The 24520-nt window shown below is 35.1% G+C and overlaps 1 protein-coding gene across 5 annotated transcripts in view; it reads right to left on the reverse strand.

Annotated features, from left to right (window-relative positions):
- Positions 1–24520, reverse strand: part of SNTG1 (syntrophin gamma 1) — a 343517-nt gene that overhangs the window by 30485 nt on the left and 288512 nt on the right. For all 5 annotated transcript variants that reach the window (XM_027674095.1, XM_027674125.1, XM_027674115.1 and 2 more), the window contains 3 exons: positions 23497–23613; positions 19119–19190; positions 3308–3460 (listed from right to left, as the gene is read on the reverse strand). In XM_027674095.1, coding sequence (XP_027529896.1) covers positions 3308–3460; positions 19119–19190; positions 23497–23613 — 342 coding nt within the window. The remainder of the gene's footprint in view (positions 1–3307; positions 3461–19118; positions 19191–23496; positions 23614–24520) is intronic.

The following is a 24520-nucleotide window of genomic DNA, read 5'->3' on the forward strand; positions in this document are numbered from 1 at the left end:
AATGAATTCACATATGCAAGAATGTTCAGGTTTTGTATGCAAAGTAAAAAATTTACAGTTTTGTAGAACCATATTGCAAACTTCTAACGAGATACAAACTACATTTAATTTGTAACCCTCCAAGATCTGGAACAGACTTAGAGCCTCTACCAGAAATTAAGTTTTGGCAAGGAGACAGTATATCAGATTTAAAATATATATAGTCATCTAAAGTCATCTAACTGCACACCTCAACACCAGAGGTGAACCTACAGCGTGCACTGCAGCACCGTGCTGAGCTGGCACAGCTACCTTTGCTTAAGCACGGCACTGTGCCTGGTCTAATTAATCTCATTGGGAAGTTAAGATTTATGAGAAACAGGACATAGTCTTGGTTCAATGTTGCACTGAAAAACCAACCTGCTTCCTAGATTGAAGTTTCTTTATACAAAAGGCAGTGTGCAGTTGATGAAGTATCATCTAGTTCAGCTCAGTGTAGTTATTTGTAGGAAGAAACTGCAGAGCACCAGTAGCAGCTGATGCTTTACTTATATGTAAGACCACTCTATGCCCTTGGACCATGTACTCCATGATGTGCAAAATAATTCAGAGAAGAAAAAAGGTGAGAATAACAAAAAGATCTCGGGAGAGTGAGATTTTAGTTTCTTTGGGGAAAAATGCCCCGTGATTTATGCATGTGTTGTATGCACTTGCACATATTTCTGGGTCACAGCTCAGAGCAGGAGTGTGAACTTTTAGGCACTAATTAACTTTGTTAAGATTTTTCTCATCTTTATTTTCTTTAAATTGTCTTTTAATTTGGCCATTTGAGAAAGCAAAAAATGCAGAAATTGTTCCCCAGATACATGACAATTTAATATTTCTTTTATTTTTAACAAACATTTTAAAACCTCAAAAGTGACTTTTATTAATATATATTGTGAATGTTTGGCTTTGGTTGCTGATTTCTCACATAGAGTTCATGAAAACTTCATCAGAACTGAAGCATGCCCCTCCCAAAAGAGGTAAAATATACCAGCACTCATTTTTTTGTTGTCTCACAGAATACAGAATCTTAAATTGGGTTTATGAATAATTCAATGGATCAGGCAGGGGCTGAAGAAGACAAACCAAAGTTGTTCCTTAGATTTTATTTCCTCAATACATACAGTTTAAATTATGGAAAAAGCGATACATTGAGAGCTTAGTTTAAGCTATCTCTGAAGCTGAAGGAAACCATACTATAAATCTAAGACTTAATTCAGACTTTCAAACTCAGATTCAACTTCAATGAAGGCAAATGTTAAAGTACTGCAACACAGAACTGCTTACATAATAAACCTTATATTAGAGAACAAACAGCTACAATACAAACAAGGACAGCAATAAAAAATTCACAACGGAAGAGGTGAAAATTTTAGTTTAAAGTAGTAGGAATACAAAGAGAACAGTCATATATAATTGCACATGGTTATGCAAGCCAGAGCATTCTTAGATTCTTCATACAACAATGCTGTGAGATAGTAAGGAAAAAGGATCTTCAATTCAACTATTTTTTTTTCTTTTAATAGTTAATAAGGAAAATGGATTAACATCACTTACCACACTAAACAGAACTAACGAAAAAGCAACTAACACATCAAAATACCACTAAATTATTGTATCATGTTCTTAAATTATTATCGGCTTGATGATACCTCCTGTAATACATTTCTTTTCTAAAAAAACCCCAAATTATATATTTATAATGAGGTATTTAAAAATACTTTAATTCATTATATGTTCCTTGGAATTAGATCAGAATAGGGTCCTTATTAACCTCTCGTGGAGGTTAATGCCAAATTATAGTCACTGAGTAACTGTTATTATTGGTATGATTATGGAATAGTTGAATAATTTTAAAAGGTAGTTTTAAACTGCAGTTATATTTTGAAAATCATAAGACTTTATTGTAAGGAAAACAATCAATCGGTCTCAGAAAATCATTCCTTTGTGCTTTTAGTTGCTACTCTGAACTTCAGTTAAGACTAATCTGAGGTTAAGATTATTAGGGAAATTATTTGGGGGAAGCATGAGAGCAATTTTGAATAAATGTAATTCTAAAACCCAAAAGAAAAACTAGGAATGCTATAGTATAAATCAATATTAGAGTAGAACAAACAAGAAGTGGCTTCTGGGCTAAAAATTATTCAAGAAAATTGCCATATATTCTTTTATTGATGGCACAGTAATGCTTCTATAAATTATGTTTCAATCATTTATATAAGGTAAGAAAAGTTTCTGTAAAAGGTAACACAGTGTATGAAATAAAGAGAAAAGTTGAATCTTCTCCAGCTCCTCCAACAAAGGTAATACACATTAAAACTGACAGCAGTGTAGTCTTTCCAAAATGGATCATTATTAGCATATACTAATTCAGTCTGTCTGCATGTGGTGGTTCATAGGTCAGAACAGGACTAATATATAACTAACAATTTGTCTGAATGTCAGTGCTTGCATTCCCAGGACGACACAGAAAATGCAGGAGGCAATACTTACACAGGCAAATATGCTAATGTAACTCCAGTAGGTGTGTATAACTCATGGTAACATCAACTAAAGCTGTTCTAACCACTCGTATATTTTATGACTAGAACATCAGTATAACAACTAGGATTAGGTAAGTTATAATTGTGGTGTGTGTTTTTTTCTCCTATTTAAAGTAAAAAAGTAATGACTTTTTGGTCATATGATGGAAAAAAAGTTATCTTTAAACACTCTCATAGGTTATTTAGGTATAAAAATTCACTAGTAATTGGCACCTGAATGTCATCCATCTCTGCTGTCATCTGACAATTGAGTAAATACATAAGAAACAAGAAATGTGTGAAGAAAGAATAGTGTATCTGAGGTACAATTTTGTTCTTGCTTGTATCCAGTGAGTACTTCATTCAGTGTACTCTCATTCCCGGTATTACAAGTACAACTTAATTCCTGCAAAGTTCTCTTGTGAAATTCAGTAGCAAATAGAGTAGCATGTAAAACAGTAAGGATATCTAAACAGCTGCTTTTTGTCCCTGATTGCTTTTCCACATCTGTCCATGAACTTCAGTTAACAAATATGTATCACCAAGTCATAATAACTCAAAGATTGTATCTGAGATGATCTCTTCTGAACGTTAGATCACAAGCTGTTTGGGAACATCAACAGGCTTCTTATCCAATTACTTACATAAACAATAATAATTTGAGAACTGCAGAAGGTCAGAAAATTTCTTAAATTGCATCATTATTTCATATGCACCTAATTTGTTAATGGACCGAAAGGTGATCAGGTAGTTGTTCTCACCTGTATCCGTTCAACTTCTAAAAAAGTTGCTGTTTGGAAGGCTTTTTCCCATAGTGTTAGGTCAGACTCTAGCTCCACAGAAAAGTAAAGATCTTCTCCAGATTCAGACTGGACGCTGAAGCAATGTTTCCGCCGGTCCAGCAGATCACTGTCCTGATGAAAACCTGAAGTTATATAATCTGGCATACATCAATTAATATTTTTAATTGTAAACATCTATGCCTCAAACCCAGCATTTTTAAATGGCATTTTTAATGCTAGTAGTAACTACTGAGAGCTGAGGACCTGAAAATTAGGGTTTTGGTCTAAACATTGACATTTAAATGAATTTAAAACAGGACACCTATATGCAGAATGGTACAGAAGCACACAGTATATCTCTGGCATAACTTCGAATATTTTAACAAATCACTTCTCATAATGTTATCAGTTATACATTTTTAGGTTAGATAAATTCTATAAAAGGTGTCCACTTTCTATTTGCATGAGAAATACAAATATCGGCTTCTCTGACCTATTTGACTCACACACTCTACTCTAGAACTTTGGTCTAGGGAAGAAAGAGACCTAGTTCAAGCAGTATGAAAAGTCCATCTGCCCTATTTTCCCTATAGATAAATTCAAATTTCTGATAGCTTACAAAATTCAACTTAGAATTTGTCTTTAAATGGATACTGCCAGTAGGGACTACAGTGGCTGCCAGTGGTTAGGTTGCTGGCTTTGGACATGGAGGAGAAAGTTGCTTTTGGCTTTACTTTCAACATAACACCACACAATGAATATCAGGTTTTAAATATTTAAGAATGATGGCTAGCATTTGTAATTGGTACTAAACAAAGGAATAAGCAAATCAATCAGGAAATCCATTCACTAAAATGTTTTCAAATATTTATTTATTTATTTATTTATTTATTTATTTAGTATGGGATGCTTTATGTTAAAATTCTGCCACACAATTTGTCCTTGTGAATAATACACTTGCAGAAACAAGTTTAATTAATTTTTGTCCCTGCCATGCCAAAGAAGTTGCTACAAGTCACAATTTCATCAAATGTCCTTGCCAATAGATCTGGAAATTTGGTTATAAGTAGCCTGTGTGCAATTTCTACAATACTACCCCAAAGCAAAAGGCACAGTTAAGATCAGTAAAGGAGACTTACAGGACAGTATTGCTTTCTACTTATACATGAATTGAATAGACCAAGGGGAGCATAATCAGCTGATAGAAGCTGGAAGAGCACCTTACATTTTTCAAGTCATCTTTCCCTGGGGCAGAGAACTAGGAGCCTAAAGCTGACTGAGAATGGAAATACATAAACCAGGAACCTGTCTGAAACTATTACCCTCAGGCATACAAGTAGGTAATGGTAGAGTATGCACTACTTTCCCCTTTCTATTTATTCAGTAGACCTGTGACAGACCTCTTCAAGAAAGCCAGTACAGCATGCATTCATGAATGCTTCTGGTTCAAGACTGCTTTACAATTTCTAGAAGAATCAGCTATGGAGGCAACATACCCTCTCTTTGCAATCACCATGACAAAAACAAGTTGCTAGGATTTTAAAATGACCAGTCGCTGTGGAATAATCTCCTTACTTACTTCCATCAAGTCCTAAGCTTAATAGCATTAAGTCATGTGTGGAAAAATCAGCATGAACATAGGCTGTTCGATCTTACAAACAGCATTTAAAAAAAATTATTATTCTCACAGATTTTTCTTCCAACATTCAGAGGGCTGTGTAATTGAACCACTATAGCCTATGTCGTATGACAAATACTTATGTCTCTTTTTTTCTATCTTTTTTCTCCGTTTTTTCCCCTTCCACTCAGGCCCTTCTGCTAAAACTAAAGTGTTAATTCTGCTCACAGTATGTTCTGACCAGCATTCAAAAAGAAGTTATAATGTCTAGATTATTGTGAATGACACCTGTGCTCCATTGCACACGTAGTCTCAAAGTGCACAGAGCAGCAACAGGGTGACAAATGCTTAACCTTGCAGATATGTGTAGCAACATAAAACTTAGAATCACAGACGGGAACTTAAAACCATCTAGTTCCAACCCTCTGCCATAGGCAGTGACACCTTTCACTAGACCAAGTTGATCAAAGCCTCATCCAGCCTGACTTTGAACACTTCCAGATATGGGGTATCCACAACTTCTCTGGGAAATCTGTTGCCTTACCACCCTCACAGTAAAGGATTTTCCAATCTAAATCTACTGTCTTTGAGTTTGAAGCCATTCCCCCTTGTCCTGTCACTACATGCTCCTGCAAATAGTCTCTCTCCATCTTTCTTACAGGCTCCCTTCAGGTACTGAAAGGTTGCAATTAGGTCACCCTGAAGCCTTCTCTTTTCCAGGCTGAACAATCCCAATTCTGGATGACTGTCAGACTCTCACTCTTCCAGGGAAGAAAACTACTTCTTATACTATAAGAAGTATAAGAACTCTGGAAGCACTTCTTGTCCAACAGGTCTTAAGCAGGCTCTTTAATTCACTATGTTTCCAGAGCTACACCTGATTGAATGGGCCTGTTGGTCCATAACCAAAGGGACCTATTCAGCATGGAGTCTGACAAGACTCATGTGTAAGATACATGTATTTCCTGGAGAAGGCTTTAGTTCTTCATAGCTGTAACCTCAGAAGAAACTAAAAATATTTTGAACTCATCTTTACTTATTCTTGACACTAATCAGTAAAGAACAAGTAATTATTGCTAATGCAAACTCTTAAACCTTTTTTTAAACATGACTATGGCACTAGGTGGGATCACAGGAATCACTGTCATTAAAACAACTGAAGTAACAATCCCTGCTTTTAAATGGGAGAGAGCTTAGTGCAGTGCTCTGTTCCAGAATGCATATCTCTATTTATCTGGGCACAGTTAAGGTTTTGTACTTTTGAATTACATTGTTAGACTCTTCAATTCTTACAGGTGTTTTTTACCTATTGAGAAGAATATGCTGTCTACAAAAAAGGCAAGAGTCGTTGTGTAGATTGAGAAAAACAAAAGGTTAAAAGTTTTACTGAGATGGAACTCAAAAAGTGTTTAAAAAACGCAAAAATCTCAGAAGAGTCTTTGAAGTGATTAAAAAAAGCCTGTGTAATTTATTATCAACATTGATAGCAATATTGATACTAGATTTACTAAGCATTACATCAAGCCTAGATGATGAAATGAGAAAGAAGAGCTAAATGGAGTCTACAATATTTATCCAGGTTTTTGCTATTTGTATATGAAAATGAGAACATGCTTTGATTTAGGAAAGATCTAATCAGTACTAGGTAGCATTTCCCCTCAGTGTTTTACATATAAATATTTTAGAGTATGTCAAATATTACATCGTATTGTGACAAACAACACACATAATGTACTAATTTATTATTGGCATTTATATTCTATTTCATTCTTATTTGGAATGAAAACAAAATTCAGCATTTCCACAGAAAAAAATATTTTGACAGAATAATAATTTCAATTTGTGATTAGCTTTAATGTATGTACTTGTGATTTTGATATCAATATCTATGGTTAAGTCCATGATAATACAAGTTTAGGTCAAATACATTTAAATAATTTGCTTCGATTTTTCTAAAATTGCTGATATACATATGAGGTACTTCTTTACTTGTTAGTGGTATTCCATCGTACATGTAAAAATATTTTTTGTTCAAGGTTCCCTTTAGTACTGCTTCTACTTCTTTTTCTGCAAGATCTTTCTTCAGTTTTGCATTTGTTCTCAAGCACTTAAAATCTGTATTTTAAATTTATAGATCTAATCATGTTTCCATCTTTACAATTGATAACTTCAGGAAACAATATGTAGGGAGAACTAAAAGACAGGTATCCAAATGATAAAGAGAGGAATTTAAAGCAAAAATATTTTTTTTTAGATATCCAAGTGAGAATTGTCCGAAAGCATCTGCAAATTTAAGATAAACTTGTCAGGAGTCTCAAAAACAGGTCTGGATTAAGCAGGAATCTTCATTAATTTACTTTTACCAAACTCTTATTTCAGCTAAGATATAAAATGTCATTCTACCCATTTAAGAATCTGCTATGACCCTGCATTTTTATATGCACTTACTAGTCAGTGACATGAGCCAGTTTCGTGTTGTTTTTTTGAGGACTCTTTCGTATTGTTAATGATAAGCTGTACCATTTGCCCCAATATTCTCAATGTGAATTAATAAAACTCTCCGAAGAGGAACAGGCACAAAACTTCTAGCAGTATGCTCATTCCCTACTGGAGGGAATGTAGTCCTGCTGAAGGATGGGCTGTGAGGAAAGTCACTGGCTTACACCCAGCTTCAGGGTAATCCAGTATCTCTGCTGACAGGACAGTATGACTCCTACTTGTCTAATTAATAACGATATCCATGTTAAGTGAGAGTAATAAATTTGTCTAAGGGAACCAAGCATGGCTCATTAGGCAGGTCCTTTCAAATTAAGGCAGAATGCTTCTTTATGACTAAGTAATGACATTGCCCTCTCTTCTGCAGCTTTTTCTCTTTTGAAAGGCTGCTCTCTCCAGAAGCAGCACTGCTTCTCTTTTTATTACTTGTATATTTTCATTTTAAGTATGATGATTGCATTAAATACTCATATTTTGGCTACTATTTAAATCTGCTAAGATGCATGAGACCCTCTTGTGACAGTCAGTAAGAGCTGAATTGTTCTATTCTACAAAGCTCTGTACAATAGAAAACAAAGCTAGGTCTACCACTTTCATACTCATGGCATGACTTTTACCCATGAGGTGCTCAAGTATGGATTCTGGTTTACCTGTGAAGTTATATATAGAGTAATTTGGCAGTGCAACTGCAAGCAGTGAACAACAATTCATGTAAAATGTTCAAGACTACCCTAATCAGAGTTGTATACCTAAACAGACAAAATAGACCTTGCCTTTCAAGATAATTTTATTTCAGCTGTTAAAATGAAGTAAATATTCATGATTTTCATATTAATTATGGTAATTCTTAATAACACACAGATGAGAAAACAAGTAAATCCTGTTTTGTTTGTTGACTAATTTAGACAGTTCTGCAGAGCGAAATCTGTCCTATCATAACCAAGATTCAAACCTAAATTCTCAAAAGATAAAAAGAATTTTCTCATCAATTCAAAAGTTCAATAACGCCAAGGCTGTAAAACCCAATCATTTTGCACTTGCTGCCATCAATGCCCTGATTATTTTACTGTTTCTGTCTCCTTTCTCTTATCAGTTCTGTCTACGTAAACATACACCCTTTTTTCTAAGGGCTTCTAATGATCTACGTCTTTATCTGGAATTTTGGGAACACTTTGCTTGAGCATCACCATTAGTTGCTATGGTGATGGTTCTAATAGCATTTACAGGCATCAGGGAACAGATTCGCTCCAGAGTGAAAAAAAGATACTATTTCCCCAACATATCCTCATTAATCAAGTGACAAAATAAGAATTACCCATGCAGGCATGCTTGTGTTTGTACATAGCTCATCTTATTTGGACTCTTTGACTTTTAGTGTTAAAAAGTGAAAAGAAAATGTTGAAATTGCATATATATATGCATTTAAATAAACTCAGAATTGCAGCTAAACTGAAACTGAACAGAATATTTTTGATGTCCAGATTTTATAAAAGTATTTTTTCTCAAGGGGATAAATTTTAGTTTCAATTAAATTTCCCTTAGAAGGATGTGTCTGATTGCTTAAGAGAAATACAAAGGTTCATTCCCTGTAAGTTATTAGATACAGCAGTAAGCTTGAATCACTTTCCTACTCTGCCTGAGTAGGAAAATTAATTTCCTATTCTGCCTGAGTAAAGATGATGCAGCCTCAAAGACTCTCATCTGAATCAGAGCAAGACTCTGAACACAGGTTTCCTCTGAAACAGTGCCATAATTGTGCTGTTTCTTAATGAACTCTACTGAGAAACTTATTTATTTTTATGCTATATGAGGAAAATTATCAAAATGTTCATAGACTAATCTTCTGAGGAAATAAATTATTCTAATACTTTTCAGAGAAGCATTAGCAGTTATTTTATGCTACAGAGAAATCAGAGACTAATATAAATACAAACACATATTAAAAAATGTGCTTATCATCACTTTGGAAAGTTATTGAGGTTTTGTACCTCTTCAAAGTTTGAGGCATTATTTGCTGGAAATTAAGTTTAAGAACAGATCCCATAAGAGTATATGTAATGATAATAAATTGCAATGCCAAAGAGTGATCCTATCTTTTCATTCTGCCCCTTGATTATTACTTCCTCAAATTTTAATAATTTTTTTCCCTTTGCTAGTTGCCTGCCTAAGGATATTTTAGTATTTTTACATTATAGTTAAAACAGCTGAATCAGTTCTGTAAAATGGAATAGGAAAAGGAATGAAATTGCTTTGTCCATGTTAAAACCAAAGAAACAAACAGACAAGCATTACCCCCTGAAACTGCTTTTTAGGCTGCTCTGGAACCTCCATTCTTTGAAACAGAGACAGCTATTAAGGAAGAGGTAAATACTTTTGCTGCCCTTGGAAAAAAATGACAACATCTACCAAAAAAGTAGTTGTTCTTGGTAAAATTTGGCTATTACCATTTTGAAGATTTTATTCTGAACATGCTTCATCACCATGTTGTACAGGAAGAGAAAGCATCTATTTTCCTGGAAATCAGGGGTTGTTATGCCACCAGACATGGTAAGTGAGAATATGATGCACTATTTCTCCTTGAAGAGGTGATATACCTCTTCTAGAAAAGAAAAAAACATGACTCAAAACCAGAAGTGGACAATTATGTGGAAAAAAAAGTCCATATAAGTCTCATTTTTATAGGTTTTTGTGAGTTTTTTTCAACTTTAGATGTATTTGTTTTAAAGGTAGGAAAAGATCTTTTAAAAGATCTCATGAAGGACACAAATATTGAAAGGATAAGAATTAAACCTCATCAAACAAAAAGTTGGAAAATTACCCACCAAATTGATTATAAATTATATTAATAGCATTGCCTACATGACCGCATACTCTCTTTTATCTTTCTTTTTTTTGGACAAAATTCCTTACTTACTCAAATAGTCTGTCAATACATCAGGATAAGAATATATTAAGGTAGCATAGGGAAAGCATTTGTGTTGAATATCAATATGTCAGCAAATTTGTATGAGTAAAAAAATAAAAAATTATATTTTACATTACTTGTTAATAGTGTTCAGAAAAAAAAAATCAAAAGGGATTATGGAGAAGAAGATCCTATCAAACCAAACAAGACAAAAAATTTGTTAGGAAGTTAATATTTTTGTTTTCACTGCTGGCTCTGGCTGTTGAAAGTAATTAATATGTAGACCTCCACTGTGAAGAGAATGCACCAATAGAAGTTTTGAATAGTTGTCCCCGAGACCGGAACAACTTATTTCATATAAGGAATGGGACACAGTTTCAGTGAAAAAAATACAGAATTATCACTGTTGCATAAATGCCTGTAGTCCCAAATTCTTTGTGCAACAAAACTGCAACATCTCAAGCTACATTTAAATATCGCAATAGCCAGAAAGAAAGACAGGATTAAATCAAAGGATTAAAATCTGTGACCAGAAAATAAGAGAAAATTGATAAATTAGAGAAAAATGCTACACAAAAATCTACTAAAATTGATGTATCAGAATACACTAGTAAATAAAATACTGAAATACTGAATCACTCCAAGCTTTAGAAATTCCCTGATTAGACTAATTCAATTAAAGGAAACTTCTCAAGCTTCAGTTAGATCTCAAATATCTAGGATATAAGACATATGCTAGTCTTTCCCAAGTATCCTTACACAGTATTTATATTTCACACCTTATTTCTCTTCTTTTTCAACATTCATTTTGCCTTATGTTAAAAGTTGAATTAGCTTTGCCTTTCAAGGATGTTGCAACAGCACTGTTGGTCTCATAACTAGACAGGAAGCAAAAGAAATTTCTGCAACAAAGAGGTTGCAGAAGTCATTTAAACATTTGGATTCTGTATCTGATATTATTTTCTTTTTCCTCTATGTGTGTTTATCTTGTTATTTCTTCTTTCAGGAAGAAGGATCAGACTGTGAGATTGGCAGCCCCGGCCCAACAAAACTGACTCATTTTTCACTCAAAAGAAACCTATCTAAATTTACTGGGAAATATGAAAAGCCTTCCTTGGTAACTTTACGTTTCAAATATTGTTTGTCCTTCCTTGCTGAACAAAACAAAAAGTTAATGAACCTTTATAGAGTGGCAGTTGTCATGCATGTAATAACACTGCCTCTTTGCTTTCGAAATGGTTTTTTACATGGTGCTGTAGAGTTATAGCAACATCAGCATCTTTAAGACACAGGGCCCATTAAATTTATCGAAATTAACACACCACAGATTAGGTCTTGTATAACTGTATATGTTGACAAGAAATGAACTGAAATCACATACAGAATCACAGAAAATATGTGCAATCTGACCAGAGATGTGATCACCTAGTGGCTATCTCCATGCATTGTAGTAGCAGCTACACACTAGCTTACACTTACATGGATCCAGTGGTGGAAATCCAATGGCCCTGTCAGGAGCTCTATTTCAGTACAGGAGAAGTTTTTCTTTATCGTATAACTGAAGGTAACTTAATGATTGTCTTAATGCAAGTGGACATGGAGATATTTATGACTTTTACTATTTTTTTTATCGTAGAAAACAACCATAATTCTAGTTAGAGGGGAAACCAAACCTCTTTTCTTTGGCAACATTAAATACTCTTAAATGTAGAAGACAAACCAAAGACTGAAAATTACTCAAACTGTTTACAATTGAAACACTCAACATTTTAGCATTTTTTCCAGGAATTGGCACCTAGCTAAACCATGGCTGAAAATCTGATATTCCATGGATGTAGCATTAACCTATCCATTACTTCTGCAGTTTTGAGTATGTGTGAAGTACTTTAGAGGAATCAATTTAGGATGCAAGCCTCAGCCATTGAGCTAACTATATTAATGATAGATCTCAAAATATGTTCTGGATTTTCATTTTATATGTCTATGTGTCTATTTGCATGATTTTTAAAATTTATCTGATTATATAAACATTTCCAGTAGTTTCCCATGCTTTTTATATCACCTTTTTCCTTTAGTTGACTTACTGGAAAGGGACAGCATAATTACAGGCAATTTAAGTGGGAAAAATTAACATAACTACATTTGAGGATTTTACACATACTAACAGCTAAATAAAGAATGAAATCACAAGTCTTCTGAGACACCAAGTTGGTCCTGATTAATATAGCAAGAAAATTATAGCTGCACTGATATGAATTATACTAGCTATAAATATCAATGATTCACTACCCTGACATATTGCCGGCATAGACTGCCTTCCACAATTATCCTCACATTTCATTTCAGAGCTGGTCTGACACTTGAATGTGTTTTCTGTTTCCTGCTGAATAAAGTATGTTTTTATAGTGAATTTCCAAATATTTTTGCATGACACACTGAAGATAGAAGACAGGTGACTAAACTATAGAATGCATTTTCTCACAACTAAAAGCAGATGCTTGGATGAGCTAAAGAAGCAAATAACTCAAGCAAAAGGGGTAGAGAAGTGCAACCTTCTATATTATTGTCCAAAATCTACATGAAAAATGTAATAAATCCTTTTCTAAACCCCATATAGAAAAATTGTTTAAATATTTAAATTGTTTACCAATTTATCTAAGATACTTGAATGTTTTTAAATCATACACATTTGCACATGCATGCACATACACACACACTCAAAACACGTGTTAAAACTGCATATCAAAAATATAAGAGGTAACAAAAAAACAGATACAGTTAAACCAGCTTTGAAGTACTGAGGAGGACAAGGCCATCTGCCCATTTCTGAAGCTAGAAGGGAGAGAAGTACCTGCTTTTCTGGAGTATTGAATATTTGTTCAATTGTAACACTAAAATTAGTTGACTATTAACAGGGCTTTACTCCTCAAAATAAAGGATTGGGTGAAAAAAGCTTCTTGCACAATAAATTAGAAATATTTATTCATAGTAAATTCTAACAGCGATTCTGTTGAAAATTACTCATAGATACGTTTTAATCACAGAATTACAGAATATGTAGAGTTGGAAGGGACCCATAAGGCTCATCAAGTCCAACTCTTAGCCCTACACAGGACCATTCCCAAGAGTCACACCATGTGCCTGAGAGCATTGTCCAAATGCTTCTTGAACTCTGTCAGGCTTGGGGCTGTGACCACTTCCCGGGGCAGCCTGTTGCAGTGCCCAACCACCCTCTGGGTGAAGAACCTTTTTCTAGTATCCAACCTAAACCTCCCCTGACACAACTTCAGGCCCTTCAGGTCCTGGTGACAGAAATGGTATCATTAGATTACCCTGGCTAACAAATTGCTTAACATGGATTACAGATTTTCTTCCACATGCTAGTGTCAGTGTTCCCCTAGAATCAGTCTGAACAAAAATTGTGGTAAAAAAAAAAAGTCATTTAAGAGTCATGAACTTCTCTTAATGGCACCTTTCACTTACTAATCATCAGAACTTTTACAGTTTTACTTTTACTTCCTCCCCATTTTAAATTATCTGACTTTGATTTCTACTCACTTTCTTTTTACCTGTTTACTTTTAGGGTTAAAGAGTTCTTCAGTGCCTTATATTCTCTCTCTGCTTCCACCTCTTAATCAACAGACCTATTGAATTTTTAATAAATTTCTTCATATGTTTATCAATTTATGCATTTACCCCCCCCCGGTCCTAAGTTATTTGCATGTCCATAATGTTCCTTTTACATCAAATATAGCCCACTGCTGTTTCCCATTATTTCACAATGAATAATTTAAACCAATTTAATTAAAATGTGATTTTTGTATTTAGCCTGTTTTACCTATGCTTCATGTCAAAAATTATTATTTCAATCCCAAAATCTTGAGAATAAAGAGGTTTATATGTATGAGATATTTATTTTTATATGGTATTTTGAAAACTTTATACAGAACCTTTTCTTATAATCCACTATTGTTATGGTAGTGTATGAAAGTGATTATCAGGGTTTGGGATTTTGTCTTTTATACTTTTTTACTATATAAAAATATAAATAATTAATTAGCAGATAAATGATCCTTTGCTGAATTTGTCTTAATAAAACTGTTTTTCATACAGTCAAAAGACATCTTTTTAAAATCTACTTTTCTGTTTCAAATTTTAATGGTCTTTGCGATTACTTAAAAGGTCCTAATCACATTAAGAATAGTGACTTATTTCCTTGTTTCCCCTTTCTTTTCCTTGAAATCTGATGGGGAAAAAAGAAAAAAAAAAGAATACAATAACAACAAAATAGTGATTTATTAAATTACTATCATAAATATGGATCCACTAATTATAAATCACACAATAATCTCTGACATCTCTGATTAAGGTGCAGAACATCCTGCCTTTTAGCTGCTTGAGGCTGAGAGAACTGTAAAAATTGAAAATGGCATCTCAGTGTCCTATATTGTTCATGAGAAGAGTAGAGCCTTTGGAATGGATGCTTGCTAACACATGCAAGCAACTATGAAGAAAACGTTGACCATAGTGGTAGATGCGTTCTGAGTTTTATTTAACAATTTTGGACTATATACCCTTCCTGACAATTAAATCAGTAAAGTCCTTTGCTGGGTGTAATATTTATTTAGTGTTTTAATATTTTTACTGCTACCAGAAGTAGAATTATTCTTGCACACTAAAACATTGAAATATTAATGTGTATTCAGGAGGATCTGGCTGTTCATATTCTCCACCATAGTGCTTCTGTCGTGAAACTTAGACAAATCTCTTAAACTGAGAAAAACTACAATTCTGTTTAAAAAGACAAACAGTAATAAGTCTCTCTAATCAAAACTGTTTTTGTGAAGCTCATCCGAACTTAAGTCAAAGTTAAGGAGTGGAAAAAGGGGAAAAAAATGCTTTCAGATAGACTTAGTAAAGTCCTGTCCTTGTGGCATGAGGAGCAGTTATTGAAATTGCCAGTATATAGGAGGAGATAATACCAGCTAGCTTGGGTGACAGTGCATCCTCACTTCTAATGAATAGGTCTAAATATGGACACATTTCTTGAAATATCTCAGTCCACTGTAAGCAACCCATGTAAAGCTTACATTTTGATTACCACATTTTGATTACTAAATGTTGTGATAACATTTAATAATTCACTTTTACAAAGAAGATATGAGCCAAGATGCATGCTCTTTCTGGCTCTACAAAGGTGTGGCAGCATTCTCAACCAACACAGTCCTGCATTCTCAGGATGCCCAATAGCCTGATCAACATAGAAGGAAACACGTTTTGGAATTTTTAGTCCTCTAAGTACTACTTCTCACTCCTGTGCTAATTCGTACAAAAGTTAGCACAGACCACCTGAAAGTCCTTCTACTTAAAGCAAATATTAGCCACAAAAGTTGTGTTTATACTAACAAATTAAGCACGTATGGGACTGCTTGTTGACACTATAGCTAGCTGGCAAGGAACAGATCACATCCATAGTATGAAACTTTTTATTCCCCTAAAACACATGCAACAGCTCATTACAAATGCTCCTTCACCCATGATAGCTCTCAACCCATGACAGGAATGTTTTGGAGAGTGCTAGATGGTCCATTTGGCCCAAAATCCATGGTAGTGATCATTCTAAAATAAATAAAGAAAATAGATGATTGTGTTTCACAATCTGGGAATGATCTATGATAGTGGTTTTAAACTAAAAGAGGTAGATATAGATTAGATATAAGGAAAAATTTTTTTACAATAAGGGTGGTAAAACACTGAAACAGGTTGCCTGTACAGGTGGTATATGCCCCATCCCTGGAAGCATTCAAGGTCAGGTTGGACAGGGCTCTGAGCAACCTGATCTAGTTGCAGTCATGTCTGCTCATTGCAGGGGCAGTTGGACTAGATGGCCTTTAAAGGTCTCTTCCAATCCAAACTACTCTATAATTCTATGATTCACTATTACTCCTAGTGAATATGTACACAGAAAAATTTGAGTTTAGCCAAGAATATGGAACTAAATCCTCTTTAGAGACACTGATGGATGATATTGTCCTGCAAACGGCATTACTGTCTTCTGGGGTTTATTTCTGCCCAATGACAGCTATTGTCTCTTCTGAAGTAGAAACACAGAATAATTCTATCATCTCAATTTTCCTGAAAAGAACTACATGAATTCAGTCTTTACCATGGAAGAACAGGAAGTGCAGGAGTGGGAACATTCTGTAGTGGAATAAACCCGGGTTCTTTTCATTTTCTCATTAGGTTTCCTGAGCTATCATGCTATCTATCAATCCCTGAGAATATAATTACTTCAAACCCTGTTACTTTGTCCTTTTGCCATTCAACTCATTCTCCAAGGCAAACAGATTTATAACAAAAGTAGCAAGTGAGGTAGTATAGAAAGGAAGAAGTTTGAAGGTGATCACAAAACACAAGAGTAACTTTTTTTACGATGCCTCTGCTTCAGTAATACTCCGGGGCTTGCATAAATGTGTCCTGAAACACTTATTGCTAAAATGGAGACTTTTATGGTGCTGGTATAAAAGTTGAACAAAACCTTGAGTCTCTACAGATATTCAATGTAGTAGCAGTAATGGGAAGCTGTTTTTCCTGGTTTTATTTGCTTTTATATTTAGTGAAACCATAGTTAAGTCCTATAGTACCTGCTGTAGAAAACTAGAATACAGTGAAGATTAATACTCCAATGTCATAAGCTGCCATTTTATTGCAATGATTTTTCTACTTCCATTTTTTATTGTTTACAGGTTTTAGTCAGCCAAAGAACCTGTTTGTAACATTTCAAGACTTTAAAAGCCTGACCATATTTACAGAAAATAAAGGAATATCTGAGTATGAATAAAGTGATAAAGAAACAGATAAATGATATTCTTATATCACTTAAACTGGAATTTCCTCTCTGCCTATCTGTTAATACAGACTGAGACTGGAAGATCTACACTTTTTCCCACACAATTTGGAGAACTGACGATAAGAAAAAACGTCTTCTTTGTACTCTTTTCTGTGCTTCCACACAAAAGTGGCAGGAAGGCATTGGTTCAGATTTTACTGCTTTGTGGACTGACTCTTTGGCTGCAATAACTTCTGCTAAATTGCTGAGAAGAGTAAAAAAAATCCATGCGTTGATATGCAGGAACAGGGGACACTAGGAGAAGGGGGAAAAAAGAAAAATGGCTAAAATCGAGAGCGAATGAGAAGAGCATCAACAAAGGTAAAAGGCTAGAAAAAAGGAAAAGAAGGATCTTTAAGTTACAGAAAACTATATGGCATACATTCTGTAAATTTCTATGCAGGGAGTATAATAAAATCCTTGGATAAGTCATAAGGAGTCATCATCCTGGCTCCAACACACTTCTCTGACAAAGAAGAGCTGCCTTGATGCCTACTGCAATAAGCCCAAGACCTGAAGCAACTACAGATTACTGGTGGGGAGGTGGAGGGGTGGCAGGGGCGGGGGAAAAGTTTTTGAGATTTTTCAACTCTCTTAAAGCCTGACTGTGCTCTAAGAGCGTTGTTTGTATACACCCTTAGTGCAATGTCTTCAAAGAGTGAACAACTTTTCCTGTAACTTCTCTCCCTACATGACCACTTCTAAGGAGTCAATATTTTCACAGACTTGGTAGTTAAAGGACATGCCACAGTGATGTGACGTTTTCATTTGGGATGTTTTACTCCCTGATGAAGTCTCCAGGCCTCACAGTCACCATAGCAGTAAAAGAAAATCTTTCACTTTTCTGTTCAGATTGCTAGCAAAGGAGTTTGTTTTTTTTTTCAGACTATAAACTTGGTTTCTTTTCTTTTTTTTGAAGTCTCAGATGTAAGAAGTTTCTGAATTTTATTAAGCCATTACATTTGTAATTTGCCTCCCTAAGGAAAATATAGTGCACCTATGAGATCTACAATACCTAGGAAATGTACTATTTATGTCAGTAAAAGGTCTTCCCAGTGGGAAACATTTTTAAAAAAAATATTATTTTTTCATACTTCCTTTTGATACTACTCTGCATCAAACTAGATAAAAGTCCAGAAAAGTCTAAATTACATTTTACACAATTTTGATGTAAAAAACCCAAAACCAACATACACCAGAAGGCACTTCAGTTTAATAAAAGGGGCAATTTCTTTTCATCCCTTTTTTTCTCATGGAAAAATTTGGGCACCTGTTTTTCACTGTTTTTAAAACAGAGAGAAGACAAGATAAATTAATTTTCATTGAATTGAGAACTAAAAGTTAAAACCAATGTACAATAATGGTCTTATTCAATTTTGTACTCATAGTTTTAACTTTCTAAACATATTTCGTTATCTCTTCCCATTTGTTACAGTTAGGGTAAACTGAAGAAATTAGAAAAAATAAGACAAAAGTTTTCAGAATGGTATTGTATATTTTAAAGACTGCTCTCAGGCCTAGTGAAATCTTACATTGCAGCCACTACAAGTTTCATCAACATATTTGAAAACAATCAAATTGATCACTGTTTCTTTAGGTCCTCAGTTAGAAAATGAATTGTCATATTTATTAAATGTGATATTAAAGTTGTAAACCCCATACAGCATTATGGAGATACAAAGTAGTTTCCTAGTCAAAATCAATTTATTTTCAATTTTGCCATGCCTTCTAGTTTGGTTCTGTATGTACTGACACCAGGATTTCTGATATTTGAATTCAAAGGGAAAAAAGAGATCTCTTTCTGTAAGGTGGTCAGTGTTACTTTCTGGTTTGACAACTGGTCTGTCAAAGTGGTAATTTATTTTATACTTTCTTATCATACCTTGAGAATTTTGCACATTATCTCATAAACTGAAAATGTTTTCTCAGCTCGTGTCCAATCCCAGGTTGTGACCTTTGGGGAAAAACAAAAACAAAAGACAAAACAAAAAAAATAAACAGAAAAAGAAATTAAGATATTTTCATTCATTTCAGGAAGTAAATTTATTAACAAAAATAAAACTATATCCCTAAGCTCTTTACATCCAGTATAATGTATACAGAAAGACCATGCACTGCCTCAGAGCAATAACTACCAGGGACCAGACTGTTCCATCCAGGCAATGCTTGGAAGAAGTTCTCCCTGTACTTACAGTGCAGTGTCCTTGTATGCAGGCTGCTCTGTGCTGAATGATGATGCTTCCCCAGGGAACTGGTAGGGGTTGCATTGAGATCCTGAGAGAATACAGCCCTTGAATTCATCTCACAGAGCCAGTGCCCTGACTAGAGGAAAGTATGTTTCTCTTTACTTTCCTCCTTGTAACTGCATGCCACTATTTGCTCCCAGTCACCTACAGTATTTGCAAATCCATAAAACGAGTCTCCAACCTTGCAATGTCCCAGACACTTACCTCACATGCCTTGAAATCCAGAGGGGGAAAAAGAAACCCAGGAAACAAGAGGCAAATATACATTTTCTTTTTTTTTTCTTACCAAGATCTACTTCTAAATTCTAACAACGAAGATTTGAAGAATAGTTTATTTTTCCTCTTTGTCTTGGGATTTGACAATTGTGTTTAACTGTTTAATTTTAAGCAATTATTTTACACAAAAATGCATAGATAAAAGAATTAAATAAAATGAAATAAAAGGGTAAGTGGTAAGACTTAAATAGGACAGGAAAAGATAGATGAATATACTCAGCAAGGTAAGAGTCAAGGCAATATCACAACAATCTATAAATAACTTTCCAAAGAAACTGCAAAATGGAAACAGGAGAACATTCACAGTCTCAAAATACAGAAGGCGGCATAAAAGAGAATGAAATTGAGGTTATATATAAAAGAAAAATAATCTTAATGGTAAGATATTGGCACAGCTCCAAAGGAAGATGGTTTTATCATCAAATTTGTTAGGTATGATGAAGAGGTTGATGAAACCATAAATTACTAGTTCTACAAGATTCAAGATAAAATTCTTTGAAAAATTTATGATAAAATACTGTTCACAGGCCAGGAAGAAAAATATTATATGAGAACAATTTATCTCTTATCTAAAGAGTAAATAATCAATAATAGATACATATCTGAGAAGCATCTGTGGGTTTGGATGCTGGCGGATAAAACTTTCTTGATCAAAATTATTTTGCAGTTGTATGAGAAAATTCTATTCCTGTCTTAATTTTTAGTTATAAACATTATTGTAATAGAAACTCCTTTCAGAAAATCATAGGCAGGAGTGAAAAGTTAAAAAATACAGCGTTATAGTTCCTCTATTAGAATTTAATTTTTTGCAGTCATCCTCGAATGCAGTTTTCACCATCTTATGGAAGTATGGCGACTAAACCATAAAGCTACTCTTTATGCTATGGACAAAAAGATGAATTTCTTACCAAGAACAAAGAAATGGAGAGAGGAATCTTGCTACAGCCCCTCTGAGACCAAAACTCCAGCCACACCAGCTGAAGTCATGTTCCTCCATCAGGAATAGTAGTTACTATGGCTGCTGAAGCACAGACTCATTTGGAACTATGTTTAAAAACTGGTGGAAAATATAAGACCTCCCTCTTCTCCCCACTTTTGTTTGTACCTATAAAGGGACTTATTTTCAGGTCAAACCAAAACTCTTTCTATATAATGCTATATGCAAAGCAAGAACAATTGTCAAATTAAGACAGTCACAGAAATTGCTTCATCTGTTCACTTTTAATATTTTAATTTAAAAGCTTGGATAGCAAAAGAAAAGGTGTTAGCAGCTCTTTCTCACATCCATCCCCTCTGAGATTTCCAGTTATAAATTGTAAGAAACTGACACACACCAGACTTGACACAATTAATAATTCTAAAGGAGGAAATGTACCAGAATATAACAGAAAGAAAAAAAAAGTAATTTTGTGTAAAGCTTTTGAAGTGTAAGTAAGTAACATTAGGAGTGCTCTTTTATCTGAGCATGCAAAGTGGAAGTACTATTGATCAAATAGCTAAAAAAAGAGGCAGGGGGAGGCTGCTGATAGACACTGCTTAACACATACTTCCCTAATGTGTTAGACTTCGACAGAGATTGGGGAAATACTTTCATTTGATTTTCTGGTTAGAAATTTGGCAGGACATCTCTGTTCAGAAAAAAACTTCATCCAAGGAGTTTACACTGCAAATATAATTAAAACCGTTTTTCTTTTGACTACACTTTATGCATCTCATAAATAGAAGCTCTGAAACTGTGTCGTTGAAACTTTCCTTGTAATCTTTTGTGATGCCTGGAAGAAACAAACATATATACCTGCACAACAGCAAACATAATAGTATGCATTTGCATACAGAAAATAGGGTGTTAGAAGTCCTTTAGAAGGCTTTCTGCAGTCTTTGATAAGAAGAAAATTTTTCTGGGCATATAAGCGTGCAATTAATACATTACATGTTGGGGTTGGAACTAGATGATCTTTAAGGTCCCTTCCAACCCAAACCATACTATGATTATATGTCTTTAAGGCAACTCTACAGGAACTCTTCCTCTGTTTGTCCTATAAAAAGCATGTTTATCATTCTGTTTCCCTCCTACTCCATGGAGAGAAAATATCTTTCTCTATGTTTGAACCGTTTTTCTCTCTTAGAAAAGGAGCCAGGATCTGGCAAAACAAAATCATGTTGTGCTTGCAGCTCAGCTGAAACAAGACCTGTAAAAACTCAAGGATGAGTTGCTTGTCTCATACAACAGAAGCTTGCCAAAATTTCCCTTATTAACATCACCATGGTTCAGAGTCTTCCTATGAACATGTTCCTTCCACACCCATTAACCACCCCCCATTACCCATTTACCTCCTAGAAACATATTACTCCTGAAAAGTTATGATTCTTCAGTAAAGAGGCTTGTAGTCCCTTCCATAGTACTTACAAAAGAATAATCTTCCTATTTCATATTGAACAGGATCTCTCAACATTAATTCTGCTTCTATCTGGTGCCTAGAATGGAGGTGGCTTTATTTGACAGGCAGCAATTGCTTAAGCAGGTCTAGCAAAGACAGAACAGTTTTTGAATCAAGGTGTTTAGTAGCTTACTCTGATATTTTAATCTGATCCTGAAAAATATCCACCAACAAAAGCCAAACTCCCATTACCAGCCATGGGAGAGCCAAACCCATACCAGTGAAGTAGTGTACAAACACTGAACACGTGGAGTTTTCAGTTCATACTTACTTCCACTCCTCATGTCTTTCATATGTTTTTAAACCTTTTGCTAAACAAATGGGAATAGATACTGATGAACAATGTAAAGATTTGCAAGCTGGTTTTGAACCACATGAGGAACAGATTGCCCAGAGAGGTGGTATATGTTCCATCCCTGGGAACATTCAAGGTCAGGCAGGACTAGGGTCTGAGCAACCTGTTCCAGTTAAAGGTGTCCCTGCTTACTGCAGGGGGCTTGGACTAGATGACCTTTAAAGCTCCCTTCCAACCTGAACTATTCTGTAATTCTGTGATTCAGGCAGGAAGAAGCTACAGCCTGGATCTGGCAACACAGGGTTTAGCAGCAGTCAGCAAGGTCACTCAATAAACAGGAGTCCCTGCTGTAGGCATAGGATTGCTACTGGATCCTTAGCAAATAGCTTAAAAGTTAGCTAGGGGATCTTTACTGCAGCTTAGACGTACCAACAAACTGCGAAAGTAAATTGCTGAGTATAAGACGAGAGCTAAAATTTTACCCAGTGTTCCCAGTCAGATTCCAATTAATATATTTAACTTAAACAATTTAATTTGCTTCCCTACCTTCCTTTGAAGCTCTCTAGCAGCAAAAACTTACATTCGGGACGAAATCTAAATACAGACATATTACAATTTCCACACCATGCAAAAAGCTTTGTTATTTCCCCAAATCCCAGCAGTTTCACTAGAATGACTGTTCAATTTAAATTTAACCATCTTACTTCAGGCCTTTTCTGTCTGCCAAAGGAAAATTAAAAGCTGCCTTTTAACATAAGTAGATTTTTCTTTTATTTTTCTAAGTGCTCAGATAAGCGTCAGGAAAGAAATTCTTGTAAAATGCTCAGTCATCTGATGAACAGATGCTCTCTGTCACTTCTATACCACATATCCTGGAACTTTTCAGTGCTGCTATTTGCAATCCTGTTAGTGAGTGATATCTCATTGCAAAAGCCTTGTACACATTACATGAAATTGTTTTCCTTAATAACATTTATTCCCACTAGGTATGAGAAAAATACTTACCGGAGGTGCTATAAATTTATAGAGGGAAGATCCTCTCAGTGCTAGAAACTTTGGTGTGTACATTCGATCCTGAAGAGAGTCCTGTTCCCGTTCTTCTGTCCAGCCCATGTAGACTATCTGACAGAAAAATCAATAGTGTTGACAAATTCCTCAGACATTTTCTTGTCTTGCAAATATTTCATATGAGTAAGCTGATGTCTGTCAAATTTTACATAGCTACATACCTTGAACCCAATATGGGGCATTGGCAGTTTGTACAAAGAACACCTGTTAGGACAATCCAAAAACATGGGAACCAACCCTTGCTGTGCTAGTAACAAGAAAAAAACCTAAACCACATACTCCATGGATGTTAAAGGTCTATTCTACATATCTGCTGACACATCACATCAGGAAAATTTAATGTAAGTGAAGTGTAAGGAACCACTAGTCAGGAATATCAAATCGAGCAACTCCCGTTACACAGCAATATAGATACTGTCTCCACATACAGTTTCACAGTTAGGCATTAAACAATATGATCCTACAAATTTTATTTCCAACTGTCCTGGTTAGAATGGCTGGGACCAATTCATCACTGGATGGGTGTAACCCAAAACTGTGTATTCTATAGCCTTCCATGCCATTTCCCAAAAACTGTTGTCAGTAGAGGCCTATGTTCCTGTCCTCATACCCTTTTATGGAATTCCCCGCTCTGATACCCTTTTACGGAATTCTCCCCTCTGAGGGAGGGACTGAGCATCCTCATGCGCTTTTATGGAATTCCCCGCTCTGAGGGAGGGACTGAGAACTCCTGCCTGAACTGGAGAATATATAAACTGGGAGTTTTGGAACCTTTCCACCACTTGTGGGATCCAGAGGAAGACTGCAGCTCACCGCTCTCAACCAGACTGAGACCACCACCCTCAACTGGACTGCAATCACCACTTCTGACCAGACTGCAACAGCTCTCCCACCAGCAGGTTTTTCCCCTCTCCCTTTACTTTGGACTCGGGGGGGGGCCAAGGAACACCACTTTTGTTCA

The sequence above is a fragment of the Neopelma chrysocephalum genome, unplaced genomic scaffold (assembly GCF_003984885.1).
Source record: "Neopelma chrysocephalum unplaced genomic scaffold, ASM398488v2 Primary Assembly neopelma1_22, whole genome shotgun sequence".
In the NCBI taxonomy this organism is placed as follows: domain Eukaryota; kingdom Metazoa; phylum Chordata; class Aves; order Passeriformes; family Pipridae; genus Neopelma; species Neopelma chrysocephalum.